The 19,012-nt window shown below is 40.2% G+C and overlaps 1 protein-coding gene across 1 annotated transcript in view; it reads right to left on the minus strand.

Annotated features, from left to right (window-relative positions):
• The window catches only part of TASOR2 (transcription activation suppressor family member 2), a 66,007-nt gene extending 48,576 nt beyond the window's left edge, over window positions 1-17,431 (minus strand). Inside the window, exons 1-2 of the mRNA XM_029955942.1 lie at window positions 17,412-17,431; window positions 5,391-5,524 (exon numbers count right to left, since the gene is read on the minus strand). Of these exons, the coding sequence (XP_029811802.1) occupies window positions 5,391-5,524; window positions 17,412-17,416 (139 nt within the window). The 5' untranslated portion in view covers window positions 17,417-17,431. The remainder of the gene's footprint in view (window positions 1-5,390; window positions 5,525-17,411) is intronic.
• Between the last annotated feature and the right edge of the window lie 1,581 nt (window positions 17,432-19,012).

Consider the following 19,012-nt stretch of genomic DNA (forward strand, 5'->3'; position numbering starts at 1 on the left):
CTTCTCATCAAATCCCCAAGGGAGCCTGCCGGGTTCCTTTCAAGGGGCCAAACAGTGCACGCGCCACAAGCACAGCAGAAAGCGTATCTTTCGGGTTTCCTAACAGCCTAGGCGCATCTACTGAACTTTCCTTCTTACTGTTCATATTATGAAATTACTTTTTTCCTTTTCCCCAGAATGAAACTTTGTTACTTTTTAGGAAACGCTTTTTTCGAACCTAGCAGGCAGGTGCTATCCCAGAGATTCTGCGCAGCCCCTCCTGTGAGAGGCCCGGTTCCTCGTCCAGAGTTACTGACTTGAATCAACCTCTTGACTGAGCCTTCACGCCTTTTGATTTTACAAGTCTTTACTTTAGCCAAGAATTGGGCCTAATGAGTTCTCATAACAGTTAACTATTTGTTTACTCCCTTCTATTCCTATTCTCTTTAACAAGGTCGAGGTGGGTAGGTACAAACTAAGGACTGGAGGTTTTGGTCATACGGTATAAATAAACCATTACTACGGCTTCTTGCTTATGCCAGAAAGAACTCCGCCAATTACACTAAACTTCAAAAGCTAAAGGAAAATAAGCATTTTAATAAAAAATAATAAGCAACAGTAAAAAACTAAAATATTACAGAAATGGAAACAAACATTTCAGTCAAGTTAATTTGAACTAAACTGTCCTATCACTTCAATTAAGTAATTTAAAAATGCTTTAATAACAAAATGTCCTAGTATCCAAAGTGAAAGACTGGATGTAGCACGGAAGGAAAGAAGAGGATGAAAAATGAAAACTATTCTGAAGTTTGCACACCTCATCCATGATCCATAAATTGTTTGCTTTTTCTCAGTTCCACTCCTTCCTTCGATAGCAATGTACAAATGTTATAACACATGCATATTTTTATGAGGCTCAAGTAGCAAAACACCAGGCATAATAATTAAAATGATGGCTCTATACAGCTACATTACTCAAACCGGGAAGCCGATGCCTTTGTGACTGTCTCACGAATAAAGTGCCCCGCTAGCCCAAATGCAAATCTGGATTCCTCTAAAACTTCTACTTTGGGAAACTTTATATTTCACATTTTTAAAAAGGCAAAATAATTTTTAAAAATCTAAGTAAATTCTAAGGCTCAATATTTGAGAAATAGGTTGCTTATAGTGAAAGGAATAAAAGTTGTCACAGCTTTGGAATGTTCATTTAACTATGAAGACACAGGTTTTAAATTTCAGAAGTAACAAATACTACATATATCCACACTTTTAAGGGTCAATGCACCATAAACTAAACCTGTGAAAAATAGTGCAATTCGAAACCTAAAAACAGCCCATCTAATACAGTATTTCCCAAATGCATGTGGTCAGAGAACACTATTTACCAGTGGGGGGAATACTGTCCTCAATAAAGCCATGAACAGAGGTGATGGCCAAAGAGTAGGAGGGGACGGACGACTGGGTGGCACAGTCTGTTAAGTGTCTGACTCTTGGTCTTGGCTCAGGTCATGATCTCATGGTTCGTGAGCTTGAGGTTCTCTCCTTCTCTTCCCCCCTCCCCGGTACTCTCTCTCTCTCTCTCTCAAAATAAATACATAAACTTAAAAACAGTTAAAAAAATAAAATAAAATGTAGGAAATGACTGTGTGCTGATATATTTTTATTCGTAAAACTATTTATGTTTAAAAATGCTTCCTCTGGGCGCCTGGGTGGCTCAGTGGGTTAGGTGGCCGACTTTGGCTCAGGTCATGATCTCATGGTTTGTGAGTTCGAGTCCCACATCGGGCTCTGAGCTGACAGCTTGGAGACTGGAGCTGCTTCAGATTCTGTCTCCTTCTCTCTCTGTCCTTCCCCTGCTCACACTCTCTCTCTCTCTGTCTCTCAAAAATAAACATTAAACATTTTTTTAAATAAAATTAAAATGCTTCCTCTTTAAGTCAGCATTTTCCAAACAGCAACATATTTATAAAAGTAATACTTTTACAGTTAGCAGAAGGAAAAGCATGTCCACAGCATAATTGTTAGAAATCTACAATAAATCTTGAATCTTTCATGATTTCATAATAAATGACCTCAGTTACACTCTCAAGAAAGCACAAGTTCCCTGCTCTGCAGATAAGGAGATAGACGAGCATTTTGTCAAGAAATTATGTGACCCTACCTCTTGAACAATGTACTCCCACTTAAGAGTCCTGCTAGTGTATACAATGGTATGAGTACTAAATGGATGGCCGCATTTTTGCTGAGCAATGCACATGCTTCATTTAAATATTCAAGGTTATCAGATATTAAGAGAATGAACAAGGGGCTATTCTACAAAGAAACGCTAAAAAAAACTTGAAAAATACCTGTCTGGAAAGTGGAGAAAATTTAAGTTCAATCACAATGGCTCTAGACACTGAGTTAATATTCCTTCCTGTAGCACCTAGATTTGGGCACATTTCCACTAGTTGTGGTTTCAGTCTTAAAAGTTAAGTCAAGCTTGGCACAAAAACAGACACTCAGACCAATGGAACAGAATAGAGAATCCAAAAATGAACCCACAAACATATGGCCAACTCATCTTTGACAAAGCAGGAAAGAATTCCCAATGGAAAGACAGTCTCTTGAGCAAATGGTGCTGGGAAAACTGGACCGCTTTCTTACACCTCACACAAAAATAAATTCAAAATAGATGAAAGACCTAAACATAAGACAGAAAACCATCAAAATCCTAGAGGAGAAAGCAGGCAAAAAACTGCTTTGACCTCAGCTGCAGCAACTTCTTACTCAACACGTCTCCAGAGGCAAGGGAAACAAAAGCAAAAATGAATTATTGGGAACTCATCAAAATAAAAAGTTTCTGCACAGAGAAGGAAACAACCAGCAAAACTAAAAGGCAATTAATGAAATGGGAGAAGATACTTGCAAACAACATATCAGGTAAACGGTTGTATCTAATATCTATAAAGAACTTATCAAACTCAACACCCAAAAAATCCAGTGAAGAAATGGGTAAAAGACACAAATAGACACTTTTCCAAAGCCAACATCCAGATGGCCGACACATGAAAAAATGCTCAACGTCACTCATCATCAGGGAAATACAAAGTAAAACTACAATGAGATACCAACTTACTCCAGTCGGAATGGCTAAGATTAACAACTCAGGCAATGAGAGAGGTTGGTGAGGATGCGAGAAAGAAGATCTCTTTTACACTGCTGGTGAGAATGCAGCCAGCCACTCTGGAGAACAGGGTGGAGGTTCCTAAAAAATTAAAACTAACTACCCTACAACCCAGCAACTGCACTACCAGGTATTTATTCAAGGGACACAGATACGCTGTTTCGAAGGGGCACATGCACCCCAATGTTTATAGCAGCACTAATGACAATAACCAAAGTATGGAAAGAGCCCAAATGTCCAATGATGGATGACTGGATAAAGATGTGATACATACACACAATGGAGTATTACTCAGCACTCAAAAAGAATGAAATCTTGCCATCTGCAATTACATGGATGGAACTAGAGGGTATTATGCTAAGCGAAATTATTCAAAGAAAGAAAATATATGACTTCACTCATATGAGGAATTTAAGATAGAAAACAGATGAACAAAGGGGAAGGGAAGGAAAAATAATATAAAAACAAGGAGGGGGACAAAAGAGACTCTTAAATACAGAGAACTGAGGGTTGCTGGAGGGGTCTGGGGTGGGAGGATGGGCTAAATGGGTGAGGCGTATCACGGAAGACACCTGTGGGGAGGTGCGCTGGGTGCTCTACGTAGGGGATGAATCACTGGAATCTACTGTTGAAACCACTATTGCACTATATGCTCGCTAACTTGGATGTAAATTAAAAAAAAAAAGAAAGAAAGAAATCAGGTCAGGCTTGATACAAGCTGGATTCTGCCCAAAGCACTCTGTATCTTCCTCGTTCTCAAAAGCCATCTGAGATCCCGAGTGTCTGCTTTTGGACACCTCTTTCTCTCTTTAACTTCCAATAAGAGGAATAAGAAAATTATAAACCAACCCCTGCTTATGGCACAAGTATCTGTTTTCCACTCTGTAAGCATCTGGTCTGAAAACAAACAATAATGAGATGAACTGATGCCAACAACTTCAGTGCCACAACAACTGCTAACACAAACCAGCCACCTCTACATTGCCCTAAAACTCTCAGGACCACATCCCGTTTGTGTGGTAAGCGGAGCACTCATCAAAGACAGAAATACTCAGGGGCGCCTGGGGGGCTCAGTCGGTTAAGCATCCGACTTCGGCTCAGGTCATGACCTTGCGGTTGGGGGGTTTGAGCCCCCCATCGGGCTCTGCGCTGACAGTTCAGAGCCTGGAGCCTGCTTCCGATTCTGTGTCTCCCTCTCTCTCAAAAATAAATAAACACATTAAAATATTTTTGAAAAAAAAAGAAATACTCAGAACCCAACACCGCCTGCCACCAAAGGCCCTTATTAGTGTTCCCTATGCACAGCCTGCAACCCACCCCTGGTAACACTGTCGATGCCTCCATTCTCCATCCAGTCTAAGCTGGCCCTTTGATATTTGAAGAAGAGCCCGTTCCTTAATCATCTGATCTTAAAATGTATTACCTTTACTTTTCAGACATTAAGGGACTGCCAGTCTAAGTACAGCTTTTTTTTTTTTTTTACAGTACAATTTGGCAGGACCTAACAAAAACGGAAAGGTGTCTGCGGAACGATTCCACTTACGGGAATCTACGCCTTAGACCCACGAGGCTGAGCACACAGGCTGCACGTACGAGGGCACTCCGTGCACCCGTGTCTGTGACAACAACCCTGGAGATAACCAACTGAACCACCACAGCAAGGGAACACCATACAACTACTGAATAAAAACCAAGTAAATCCATATATACTGACATATAAAAGTATCTATTACATACTGAGTAAATTACATGCATTATATAATATCATTTTGGAAAAAAACATTAAAAATATGTGTTTGAACGTTTACAGAAAAATATCTAGAAAGATGGAAAACTAAACTGTTCACAGTGTTTAAACCAACGGTTACGGAAACAGAAGTGGATCAAGGGGAACTTCTCCTTGTCACCTTACATGTGTTACTATGACTGGGGTCTTCTTACAGAAGCATGGAGTACGTCTGCTATTTCAACTATCTCAATTCAAAATCAAGCAAATTGAAGAAAACTTCAAAGAAATAGAGAAATGTGACAATTCCCCTTGAACATATACTTTTGATGCCATCTGAAAATTTAAACACATTAATTTTGGATGATTTTTTTGATTAATGAAATTTGTAGCTACTGGAAATTATGTTTTTTTTTTAAAATCCTTTCATTTTACATGATCGAAATTAAATTTTTTTAATTCTACTCTTCTACTTTGGACTTGTTAGCAATAATTCATAGCATTTAGTTTAATACCCACTCTTTTCTGATATGAACCCTGGCTCGGTCTTCTCTAAGAGAGAACGTAGCTGGGAGAATGGTCTTAATTCGTTTTCACCAAGTACACCCCCAGAATTCTTGACACATTTCTGTTCTCTGTGAGTGTCATAATTGCTAAAATGAGAAAAGAAAAAAATGAAATCATAAAGTGAATAGTTTATGACATATCTACCATATAAACAAACGTTTACTGAGCATCTAATTTACATTCGATACAATTCTGTTAATGTTTATCACCTTTGACAGGTCTCCAGGGCTAAGGGCTAAATTTGTTCTTTAAGCAGTAATGCACATAAAGTAAAATGCCTGTGCTTTAATATAATATTAAGTTCTAATGAAAATTCTGTTTACAGAAGTTATGCTTATAGAAAAAATCACTTTTGCCTCACTAAAAAAACAAAAAAAACTTTCGAAATGAAGAGTAGAGATTATAGAACTGCTGCATGTTCTACTGGTTGAAAATAACAAAATCCAATAGAATACAATTAAATAAGATCTCTCCCCACCCCCAAATAAGCATATGACTCATCCATTCTTTAAATACAACTATTATTGGTGCCTATTACATATACAGTACCGTGCTCTACCCAGTCTTATCAAGACAACTGAGAAGCTGTCTCTACAATGAAAACTTAAGACTAGAAAAGGAAGATGAACCTGTACAGAAACCGGTACTATAAACGTGTGGGAGAATCTAGAAGACAATGTAGTGGATGCATAATAAGGAGTTCATTAAGATGGGGAATGTCAAAACATTTCAGAGGCACTGACACTTGAAGTCTGAGTAGGCACTCAAATAATAAAGCCAAAAAAAGGGCTAGCCTGTAAGTCTTCTAGACAATAGAAACAGTAGGAGCAAAGAGAGACATTCTACATAAAAGGAACTGTGGGTAGTTTATTTGAAGAATTCAATATGCTTCACACAAAAAACTAGCATATTTTTACTTTTATAATAGCACGGCTTTTTTCCAAAAGGATTTGAGGCAGAACTGTGTGGCTATATTCAAGATTCTTCAGAAGAAGTAGCAATACTGATGATATATTCATTCATTAAGCAAATACGTCACTCATGTCAAGAGGGGGGCATTAAATTGGGAGTCAGGACACCAGGATGGTAAGCCCACCGGCAACTTGTGTTAAGATGTTAGTGTTGTGACACTGTCGACCGGCTTCCCAAATACCATGCCCCGTTGTCTTTCCTTCCCCCAAACCACAATTTTGGTTAGGTATTAGGTGCTTTAGGAGAGACTTGAGGGGGATGGGGGGGGAGGAGAGGGAGCGAGGGAGGGAGGGAGAGAGAGAAGGAGAGAAGGGGAGAGAGGGAGAGAGAAAGTTAAGCTCATTATGGTCTCTGGCCAATGAGATATGAATGGACATCAGCAGAGAGAATTCTGAAGGAAAAACCGCATTCTCTCCATCTCCATCTCCTTCTAGCCTTAGGGCCTGGTCTTCAGACGTGTGGGCTGCCTCAACTCCCTGCAGCCAGGATGATCACTCGGCACATTACGGGTGGAGCGGACAGAATCTCAATCTCTGAAGAAGTCCTCGAACTGCTGACCAAACTCGCCTGGAGCCGCCCAGCCTCTCATCTTCTGAGATGTGAAATAATAAACGTTCCTTTATTGTTCAAACCACTTTCATTGCAACTGAAAACACACTATGAACTTTATCATTTATTTTAAGGTCTCATTTAGATGGAATTACCTTTTTTTAAATTTTTAAATGTTTATTTTTGAGAGAAAAAGAGAGAGAAAGAGAGGGAGGGAGGGGCAGAGAGACAGAGACAGAATCCGATGCAGGCTCCAGGCTCTGAGCTGTCAGCACAGAGCCTGACACCAGGCTCGAACTCACAGACTGTGAGATCGTGACCTGAGCCGAAGTCGGACGCTTAACTGACTGAGCCCCCCAGGTGCCCTGAAATTATCTTTCAAAAGCTCCTTTCAGTTTTAAAACTGTGACTTTGCAAACTGCCTTCCTGAAGGCCTGTTATGTAGGAGGCATTATGCACTGCACTAAATAATTTATCTAATTCCTCTTTTGTTACCATGCACGGAGATATTTATCCTAGTAAGTATTTATTAGCAAGAAATTACAAAAGCTAACATAACTTCTGTGAAAACTCGAAATCTAAAACATAAAGACATTCAAAGCCTTTGATTCCCACCTACTCGTTAAGTCTCATCTCCCTCCCACACACAAGGGAAAAATACCCTGGACTCAGATCACTCCTAATGTAATTTCCCTTTCAGTTACATATGAAGTCTGATTTTCACACCCTCCACCACTTCAAGTTTTCCTCATACTGAAAGCCCCCCCACCTAGCTTCTCTGAGGACTTAAAATTTTTCCACCCTGCAATAATCATTTTTTTTACAAGTGTCCCACAGATATTTAGCATAGTCCTGCTTTATGTACAGGGCTGGGCTGGGGCTAGGGAATACAGGAAAAAACGGGAGACTGTATCTACCTGAAAGAACGTTCTTTAATATTTAGGTCATAATTTCATAATTGTGTGTAAAAGTTCTATTCAGGACAAGCTCCTCTTCCATGAAACCAGTAATTAAGGGCACACATTTTGTAATCAGAAGGACTTGGCCAAGACAAGATTTTAAACTTAGGTCTCTTAGTTTTGTGCCTCTGAGAAAGCAAAAATAAATTTCATCAAAGCATATGCACTAAATAAAAAGCCAAATACCAGTAGTCTTATCAGTCACTGCTCGTCCCCTCCGAGGGAGACCTGATTTCCATTCTTCTTAGGCAATCACTTTCAACTTTAGCTGTACCTTCCGGTAGGACTTCATGTTTCTAAATACGATAGCTGTATAAACGCATTATGCTAACATTGCCACATCAGTGTTCGATGTTTCACTAAGCTGTATGCATTAAGCATAGCCGGGCCACTCTGGATAGTCCATTTTCTTTTTTACGTGATGTTTCATTTTTCTGAATTTAAAATCGTCTCTGCCTAAAATTCTCCTAGAGAACCCAAAATCTCCTCCGAATAGTTACATCAAGCGTTTGTGGAGACCTCATTTGGGGAGCAACATGTGATCCAGCTTCAGTCTGGAGCTGTGCTGAGAAACCAGAGAGCTTTGTGCCCTTGCTGGGAGCTGCTGAGACACAACACTGATGTATAAATGCTCAGCACAATCCCAGTGTGCAGAAACCGATGACCTGACTCTAAAATTTACATTCAAAGAACACAGAAGAGCCAGAACAATTTGAGCTAGTGAAGTCCCGACTGGCGCTCTAAGGAGCACACATACAGATCGGTGGGGCAGCGCGAGCTCCGAGTCCGTCGGCAGCCGGTGCAGTCCCACAGGGAAACAGCTTCACTGCTGGTCCGTAACCACCAACACAGAGAAAACAGATGAAAACAAAACACCCATGAACCTCAGCCCCTACCTCAAACGATAAAATTCAACTGGAAATGAATTACAGACATAAACATAACAGCTAACACTATGAAGTCGCTAGAAAAAGATCACAAGAAAAAAATCATGACCAGGGGCAGGTTAGGATTGCTTAGGGCATAAAAATCAGTTACCATAAAAGAAAAACGGATACACTGGACTTCACGAAAATTATAAAACGCTCCGAACTTCAAAAGACATCATTAAGAAATTAAAATATTTGTGAAGGACTTGTGTCCAGAATACACAAAGAACTCTTAAGCACACTTCACAAAAAACATACTAACAGCAAACACGTACATGGGAAAATGGTCAATGTTATTAGTTATCAGGGAGGTGCGACCTGCCCACCAGAATGGCTAAAATTAAAAAGACTGAGAATACTAAGTGTTGACAAGGATGAGGAGCCTCGGGAACTCTCATACATTCCTGGTAGGAATATAAAGCTATATAGTCAATTGAAAAAATGTTTTGTCAGTTTCTTATAATGTTAAATATATACTTACTTTACGGCTCAGCAATTTTATTCCTACATGTTTACCCAATAAAAATGAAACATTATGTCCACAAAAAAAGGTATGTACATGAATTTTCAGGGCACATAAGCTAAAACCGGAAACAGTCTAAATGTTTATGATAGGTGAATGGATAAGCTATGGTCTTTTCTTACAATTTACTATTCTACTCAGCGATTTAAAAAAAACTGCTGATACATGTATGAGTCTCAAAAACATTAAACTGGACAAAAGAAATCAGACATAGAAAAGTACACACCATAGGATCCATACATATATGAAGTTCTAGAACTGACAAAACTAATCTGCAGTGATAATCAAATCAGCGATTGTTGGTGGGGGGACAGGGGTGGGCAGTAACAGAAAACTGACTGCAAGTGAACTAGGCATGAAGGAACTTTCTGGAGTGATAGAAATATGCTATATTTTTATGGATGTGTTGCTTACAGGAGGCACACATTTACCAAAATTCACTGAACTATATACTTAAAATGTGTTTAGCACCAAATATGGATATGGGATACCACATAATATCTGACCAAAATCCATTAAAATTACAGTGTGATTATAAAAAAACTCATCTTAAGAGCCCCATGTTTAATAAACCCCCCCAAACCTACTCATATATGACATAAGTTAAATTATAATTTAAAATATTTGAACTGAATGACAATGAAAACATCTATCTAAACTTAGGCACATGTAAAATACCTACAAGAAAAGCCTATAAGAAAACCATTAATTTTAAATGTACATGTTAAAAGAAAAACATTTGAAAATCAGTGAACTAAACAGTGAATTCAAGAACTTAGAAACAGAGAAGCAGTAAATTCAAAGAAAATAAGGAAAGGAAATAAGCAATAAAGATTAGAAGTTAATTGAATAGAAGAAAAAAGAATGACAGAGTGGGAAAAATAAGATTAGTTCTTTGGAAGAAAAAAAAAAAAAGGATGTATCTTCAGCCAAAAATTTTTTAAATGTCAAATAAAACTACGCTGGGATTAAAAAAATGTATAATTTAACAGATACTTTAAAACACAGAAAATCATACAAAAATTTTATAACAAAAATTTAATAGAAAAAAAATAGGAGAATTTCCTAGAAATAATTTATCATAACCTACTTAAATAGAAAACCAGAATATATAACTACCACTAACTGATACTGCTGTTTGCTATAGGTATGTAAATGTCCCACCCAGAAATTTTCCACATTAAAATTTTTCTCATGAACAGAAAACAGGAAAATCTTGTTTCATAAGGGTAGCACAACCCTGACAGAGAAACCAGAAAAAGGACGGTTGGTAAAATAAAATTTTGAGGCAATATCACCAATGAAAACCTTTGCAAAAATCTTAAAACCTAAACTAGGTAAATTATGCATGCCTGGAATGCAAGCAAGGCTTATTGCCATTATAAAATCTATTCAGGTAATTCATCATATTAACGGATTAAAGAAAAATTTACAACCTGGAAGACAGCAAAAGCACTCCACAAAGTTCTATAGCCACTTTTTATTAAAAGAAAATGCATAGTAAACTGATTACTTTTCATGATAAAAGGATAAAAATAGAAAATATCCTACATATATAATGGTAGAACATTAAAAAAAAAAGGTATTCTCTCTCAGGGTGCCTGGGTCACTTAGTCTTTTGAGGGTCTTGACTTGGGTCATAATCTCAAGGTTATGGGATCAAACCCATGTTAGGTTCCACCTACTTGAGATTCTCTCTCTCCCCCTCCCCCCCATACATAAACATTAAAAAAAAATGTACTCTCTTTAAAACTGACAAGACAGTGATACCTGCTAACAACTTACAATTAACTCTACAATTTCAGTGGGCAATTCTTTGGTGGAAGTTTCCTTTTTCATTTACTGATTCCCTGGAGTTTGTTTCTTTAAGAATAGCTCATGTTGGGGCACCTGGGTCGCTCAGTCAGCTGAGACTCCAAATCTTGATTTCTGCTCTGGTCATGATACCGGGGTCATGGGACTGAGGCCCACATAGGGCTACCATAAAATTTCATGTCTATCTTTACATCCTTTGCCCTGGCACCCAGTGTCCTGTGTATCACATAATTTGTTTCCAAAATGATTTAATGTTTTTCTTTCTTTTTCTGTTTGGAATTGCCCATTTCATATCCTCCTGTTGTCTGGCTGTCTCTTCCTCAAATTCTTATATTTCTGCTTTGTGGTCTTCATGATTTCCATGCTTCGTTTTTAATACTTTATTGAGCTATAACTCACATAGTGTACAATTCACCCATTTAAAGTGTACAATTCAATGGCTTTATTCAGTTGTGCAACTATCGCTACTATCAATTTTAGACCATTTCCATCACCCTAAAAAGAAGCCCTGTACCCCTTAGCCACCACCCTCAACTTTTACTGTTCCCTATCCCCAGACCTAGGTAACTGCTAATTTGTCTCTATAGATTTGCCTACACTAAACCATCTTACAAACATGGAATCATACACTAAACGGTCCTCTGTGGCTGGCTTCTTTTTGCAGCATAATGTTTTCAAGGTTCATCCGTACGGAAGCACATACAGTTCTTCACTCATTTTTATGACCAAATGATATTTTATGGATATATCACATTTTCTTTCTCTGACCACCAACTGATGGACACTTGAGTTATTTCCACTTTTTGGCTATTATAAATAATGCTGCTATGAACATCAATGCACACGTTTTTGTGCGGACATTTTTACATTTCTTGTGGGTACATACATAAGAGACCTGCTGGATTGTACAGTAAATCTACGTTTAATCTTTGGAGAACTGCCAGACTGCTTTCCAAAGTAACTGCGCCGTTTTAAATGCTCACCAGTAGTGTGGAAAGTTCTAACTTCTCCACAACAATGCTGACAATGATCTGTTTAGCCATTTTAGTAGGTATGGGAATGATGTATTTGTTTACTTTTAAGTTTATGTTGTAATTTTAGGTTTTTACCTACGTCAAGAGGTCCACAAGCCTTTTCATGAAGGGCCAGGCAGTAACAGTTTAGGAGTATGAGCCATACAGTCTCTCACAAACCCTCAATGTTGCCGTGAAGACAACGAAGATACTGTGCACATGAAAAGAGATGAGTATGTTCTAATAAAACTTTATTTAGAAAAACAGGCAAGACCACAGGCAGTAGCTTGCCCACCCCTGATCTACTCTATACCAATATTCTGAGGGGTTTTTTTCATCATCTGTAGAAAACTGTGGTACATATCCCCCCACCTGAGCCTTTTCTTACATATGTGTATCAGTTAACTACTGCTTAGTAATAAGCCATCTCAAAATTCAGTAGCTTATAACCATAATCATTTACCACTGCTTGCAATTCTACAGTGTTGGCTGAATCAGGCTTACTTCAGCTGGGGTAGCCTTGATCCATGTCTCTCTTGTCTTCCTTCCACCAATGAACTAGGAATGTTTTTCTCATGGAGATGGCAGGGGTGCAGAGAACACATGGAGAATACCCAAGTCCTCTTAAGGCTTATCAGGCCTGAAACTAACATACTATCATTCCTACCTGATATTACCAAACCAAGTCATATCGCCAAACTCAAAGTCAAGGGGGAGGGAAAGATATCCTGTCCTTGGAGTGGGAAGAAATGCAGAGCCATGGCAGGAACGCAAGGAGTAGAGCCCTGGGGTTCATAACGCAATTGATGGTGGTGACGGCTGTACATCCTTGTAAATATACTAGAAACCAATTAATTAACAACAAACGTAGTATTAAAATGTTACGTGTAAAAAACAAACCAAAAAAGACATGCAATCTACCACAGCATCACTGTAGGGATATTGTGCACATTCTATTTTTCATATTTGAGCAAGATGAATTGTCCTGAACCAGCAGTAGGCTCAGGGTACAGGGAGGGGGCAGAGCAGTTTTCAGTTTTCTTAATTTAGGAGTTCCCCTTCTTCGTTCCTGTACCCAAGGATTTTTGAAAAAATAATATGGTGCCTTTGCCACCAATCCTCTTCCCACCTGCAAGTGTACTCTGGATCAGGAAGGAGGACATGTACTTCATCTCTGTTTTCCTCTTCAAGGCCACTATTATTAAGAGACACTTCCCTTGCTTTCCAAGGTCATATACTGACTTCTAGGAATATGTTGCTAGCTTGTTTTAACACCTCCGGGCCGCCCGGGCACTTTCCAAGTCCTCTCGGCTTTCTTTAATGGGCACTGTATGGCTGCTCAGCCTTGGCCTGCCGCAACTGTCTCTCAGGATGGGGCTGCTTCCAGGCCCTAAGGGCAGCTGGAGCTTTCTGAGCTCCGCCCCCTCTGCAGGACTCCGCTTCTCCGCACAGAACTGCTGGGGCTTCCCAACAGCACTTCCGCATATTTTCAAGTTTATAGGGCTTTCTCTTCCCTCCAGCTCTTTTTCAAAAAGTAGTTTGAGAACTGTCCCCTCTGCCCCCCCATTCTTTACAGAAGTGGAATGACTAAGAACTAATCTGGTCTTGTTCCTTTTAGAACTACACATTCCCTCTGATGACTGGGTTTCATTTTCCTGTTTTGTTCTTCAGGGCATCAGACAGAAGGCCTCTTTAGCCCAGAAACTCACGTCTTCCAGTTCAGGGGCTAGATGGTGGTTTCCTTCCACTGTGTGAGACAAAAGACCCCCTTGACTGCTCCTCTATTTTTCTTATCTTCTCTTATTTTCTAATGCTTGTGGCTGTTTTATTTTAGGGGGAGAGCTTTATTATCCAATCCTTATATATTTCTTCCTGCTCTTACAGAGCCCTTTTCTAAATAATTTCTTACAAAAAAGAACCTCTTCTTTCATGGATGTCATATCTTTTCTACAGATACTGTAGTTTCATTTGGTTGAAGTTTCTTCTGTTAACTTCAGTAAGTCTATTTCTACCAGGCTCCTTTTATTTTCTACTTGTTTATCCCCGTCGGGTTTCCGTTACGGTAGCGCCTCTGACCGCTGGCTGGCTGTGTGCGCGCACGCGAGGCACTGAGCGCTCGCTCACAGTCCGGTGCACCAGCCCTCACTCCCTCACGTGATCTGCTGGGGACGCTGGGGAGGCGGTGTTAAATCGGGCAAACTCCCAAGGTCCGTATCTGCTCAATATTTTGCCATGGGTTGGTAAGCTTCTCCAGAAAAGACTCCTTTAATATCTTGTTTAGAAGGAGCATAAATTTGACCATTAGTGATAGCTCTGGTTTCACTGTTCACATTCAGTATGCTTTCACTTAATTTTCATTTTCTTTTAGTTGCTCTTCCCCCTTCCTCAGCTGTCTGAGCCTAGCGAACGTCTCCAGAGTGTAAACCTTCAGTCCTCTGTCTGGATAGAAGAGAGGTAGACAGCTGTCTGGGCACAGGGAGTAGGGAAGGGAATCCAGAGCATCAAAACTACAAAAATCATCACTCAAACCTTCTATTTTCACTCCTCCCTTCATTCCCGCCTTGACAAGTACTCGGAACTCCTAAATCCTGAGCCGCTGCAACGCTGCCTGGTGGGAATACGCTTGCTCCTCGTTGGCTTCCTGAACTTCAGCCTTCAGCGTCCTCTAAACCACAAAGTCGCTTTCCACTTGACAAATTTCTTTCTAGTTTCCCAAAGCTGATTTCACCTGGCATCTACTTTCCCATTCTCTTTTCACAGACTTACATCTTTATTCTTTCAGTATAACCTCAGTGGGATGTCCAGAGGGTGTATACAACTGGACATGTTAAACTACAAGTGTCTACTTAATGCAAGTCTTAATTTCTTCAATTATAAAATGTGGACTATATCCTCTAACTCTAGTAGTTACTATTACCAGTGACTGTTACTTTAACTTTTATAATTATGAAGACTTCATTTTATTTACTTAAAATCTATTGACTGCAGACCTAAGTACATATCAAATATGCAATAAACATTTCACTTAAAACGACTTACCTTTTAGTGCACATATACTCAGCGTGTCCTCATATCATAAAAAGTATAATCTCAAGTAGATCTTCAATGATATTTCTCTCAAAAGCACTCTGTTCCTTCCTCTCAGAGTACTTATTATGATTCACAATCACATATTCATAATTGCTTCAGTAATGTCCACTTCCCCAGTGAACCAAGCCCTATGAGAGCACAGACCATTTCTGCTCTGTTTATCTCTGGTTACTCAGCATCCAGCCCAACAGCTGGCATACAGTGAGTATGTGTTTGGTAATTAAATAAAAAAGTAAATAATATTTAGGCTATTTCATCTCTCCTGAACTCAGTAAAAGGAATAGTTTCCCCACTTTTTACTAAAGAAGTCAAATGCTAGTGCCAAAGTCTGACAAAGAAAACATAAAAAAAGAAATTAAAGATCTGCCTCTCTTATGAATACTGATACTAAAATCCTAAAATATACGCACTGGCAAAGAGAATCCATCAGGAGATGAAAATGATAACGTATCAATTCAGATTATAGGATTAAAAATTGGTTCAGTAAATAGGAAATCCATACATTTAAACTAACAACATCGATGGGTAGAAGAAAACCACCACAGAGAGGCTGCTGGTGGTGGGATGAGGTAGAAGAGAAGCCAAACGGCAGACTGTCAAAACAAAGTTATCTTATGTGTGTAACGTTACGGTGCTTTATAATGTGCAAATTTTGTTGCTGCAGAGTTCTTTAATTTATGGATTATTTGTCAGACTTAATCTAAAAAACAAATGAAGATGCTCCCAAATAAAAGCTTTTCATTTAATAATATAGAAAAATGTCCTACCATAAATGGTTTAGGGGAAAGAAAAGCAGATTACAAAAGAAGCATCTCTACATCTTTAAGAACACACACCACGGCTTAAACATCGATTGGGACACTTAACAACATCCACCATCTTTCTGGTCTATCTGGCTATCCTCAGCACGAGTTTATTGGCTTCACGAGCGCAGGGAATTTGTGCTTTTCCATGCTGCGTCCCCAGTGCCTAGAGGAGAGCCTGGTACACAGTAAGGTTTCAATAAACATTTATGTAATTAATCAATTCATTTTCCAGATCATTTTTCTACTCACCTTGCTCCACCTTCTTCTAACTTACCACTGAGTTCCAGCCACACTGCAGGCTCTTCCCTCTTTTCAGACCTTTGCACATGCCATTATTTCTGACTAGAACATTCCTTCTCCTGTTCTGTCCATGGCTTAGCTCCCACCCTGACTTGAGTGAAATCTACAAGTCACTCCTTCAGATAAACCTTCTCTGATCACCCCACCTAAAGGCAGGTTTTCTTTAAAGCACTCATCACAACATGCAAGTATTTTATCAGTCTGCTCTTTGTGGGCTCACCTCCCACACTGGAAGGGAAGATCTATAGACGCAGGTACTCTGTCTCGTTTGCCAGAGCCCCCCGCGGTCCAGCAGGGCTCACAGCCCCACGCCAGGTGCTCAAGGCCAAGTTATCTTCAGGTGGGTCAAGTATAGGAAATTTCGTTTTTTGGGTGACTTTTTGTATTATCTAAAATTTTTACATAACCATAAATATAATCTGGAGAAATAAAGCAGTTTTCACTTTGGAAAAAAAAAAAAAAAAAAAAGATCTCCCACAGCCCTAAGTGGGCAAGCTAGTTGTTTAAATATGAAGACAACATAGAGAAAACAAATGGAAATCACAGTTCCCATAAGGCAAAACAATGGAGACCCATAAACAAAGAATGCCCATTAAAGAAAGAAAATACTATGGAATGAAGAAGGTAGGATTTTCATAAAAATTTTTAAAAACCTAAAAAAGTTTGCCAGGCACAAAAGTGTAAATGGGTTCTCATGCCCAGATAACCATACACAGAGGGAATAAAAAACCTGCCGTGAAGGGACAACCCCGACTCGCTGGTCTACACCCCAGATGACCCGCAGTACCGGCCGTCTATACGCACAGGAGACGAGGCGAGGCCGGCTTCCAGAAGTTCTGCAAGGGCTTCCTCGTCCCCAGACTTACAGAACCCAGGGGGGCGTGGGGAGCAAGCCCAGGGGAAGCCCTTCAGGACCTTCCATCCGGTCCCTGTTACCCCTCCACCCCCCAAAGCTTCACTCCCTAACGTCCCCCAAAGCTTAGAGCCTGCGCCGCTGGCCGGGGCGCCCCTCCTCACCTCATGGTCCGCGGGGGAGGGGGCTGCGGCCCGGTCGGCCCCCTCCCGCCAGCGAAGGCCAGTGCGGCCGGCGGCGCGGGCCGCTCCTTTTAAACGTCAACGAGGACGGGGCGGCCGCGAGCCGGAGCCGCGGGCCCGGGCGCGGGGACAGCGCCCCGGTGCCCCCTCTCCGAGGTCTCCCAGCACGCTCGGGGGCGCACTGGGTCTACAGGGACGGCGCCACGCTGCCAGTTCTCCACGGTCTTGCCCGCCGGCTCTCAGTCACGGCGACGCACGGCAGATCCCGGACCTCGTCCGAAACCCAAGTCTTTTCCCTACCAAAGTGACCCGCGATTACGCCAAGTCAGTGCCCCGACAGAGCTCTCCCAGTATCGTCTATATAAATCCACCAGCCACAGGCTCACGGGGCTTGCTTGTAGAATTTACAAAAACAGAAGGTCTACTGAATATGATTTTGAGCACTCCACATACTCTGGGAGATGCTGATACCAACCCCTTGTGGTCCGGATGGGGGTGCTCACACACACACCCGCAGCCCTAACAAAATCGACCAAGATTAAAACTGGGCGGTGACTTTCTCATCTAACTTTCATTTGCTTTTGGATTTAATACTTAATTTTTAAAGACTGGCTTGACATCCTCAGAATCCAACCCGACAGTAAAATGTATTTTTGTCTGTCAAGCAGATGCATACAATCTTGTATCTACCAAATTTTGTTTTCTCTCTTGCCATACTGTATAGATTCTTTGTAAACTATACTTTCCATGTTTAAGATTACGCACTTTTTACTGGAACCATTTCAAAGTTTAAATGGTGTCATTTTTAGACATCTGTATAAACTAACTGATCTTTGTTCTGGCTCCTTATCAAACTGGATTAACTAACTTGTGCCTTAAACTATCACCCTGCAATGAAATGGCTGCATTACGCTCACTCCTGTATTTATTAAAAAGACATTATGAAGAAGTTTTGTACTTCTTATAAGAAAATCCTAAGAATACATTTTTCTCAACGACAATTACATTTTCGAACCTGCTTTGGATTCATTTATTACACATGATGAAAGAGGGACCTAATTTGTACCATAACAAAGATTTTTTTTTTTTATTGCTCCCATTCCTAGAACCATCCTATTCCAAATGCACCGGGCAAAGAACAGGCCTGCTCGCTAACAGTGGCTCGCAGAGAAGTGAGGGCCGGCCGCAGGTCAGTCAGGTACCTCGGCTGCCAGACGGGGTCTCAGGAGTTGGCGTCCTGAACAGTCTCCTAACAGGGGGCTGCGCTCACTGCAGGTGTTTTCGAAAAGTTCTCACCAGGGTCTGTCTCCCCAGCCAAGGAACGTAGCGAGTCTTTCCACAAAATACAGCAAGGGAATTAATTCTCCAGTTAAGTGTTATTAAAATCTTATTAAGGGAACACAAAGTATGCCCGACACATTTCCTATGATAAATGTAGTTATTTTAAAAAGAGAAGCCAAATTTAAAACAACAAGGTCAACTGAGTTAATATAAATAAAAACTCTTACTTTTAGAATAAATGAAATAACCTTGTGGCAAATGTAATCAGAGAAGAAAAATAGCATAACAAAAAAAGGAGGCTA

This window comes from Suricata suricatta, chromosome 10 (genome assembly GCF_006229205.1).
Source record: "Suricata suricatta isolate VVHF042 chromosome 10, meerkat_22Aug2017_6uvM2_HiC, whole genome shotgun sequence".
NCBI classification, from domain to species: Eukaryota; Metazoa; Chordata; class Mammalia; order Carnivora; family Herpestidae; genus Suricata; species Suricata suricatta.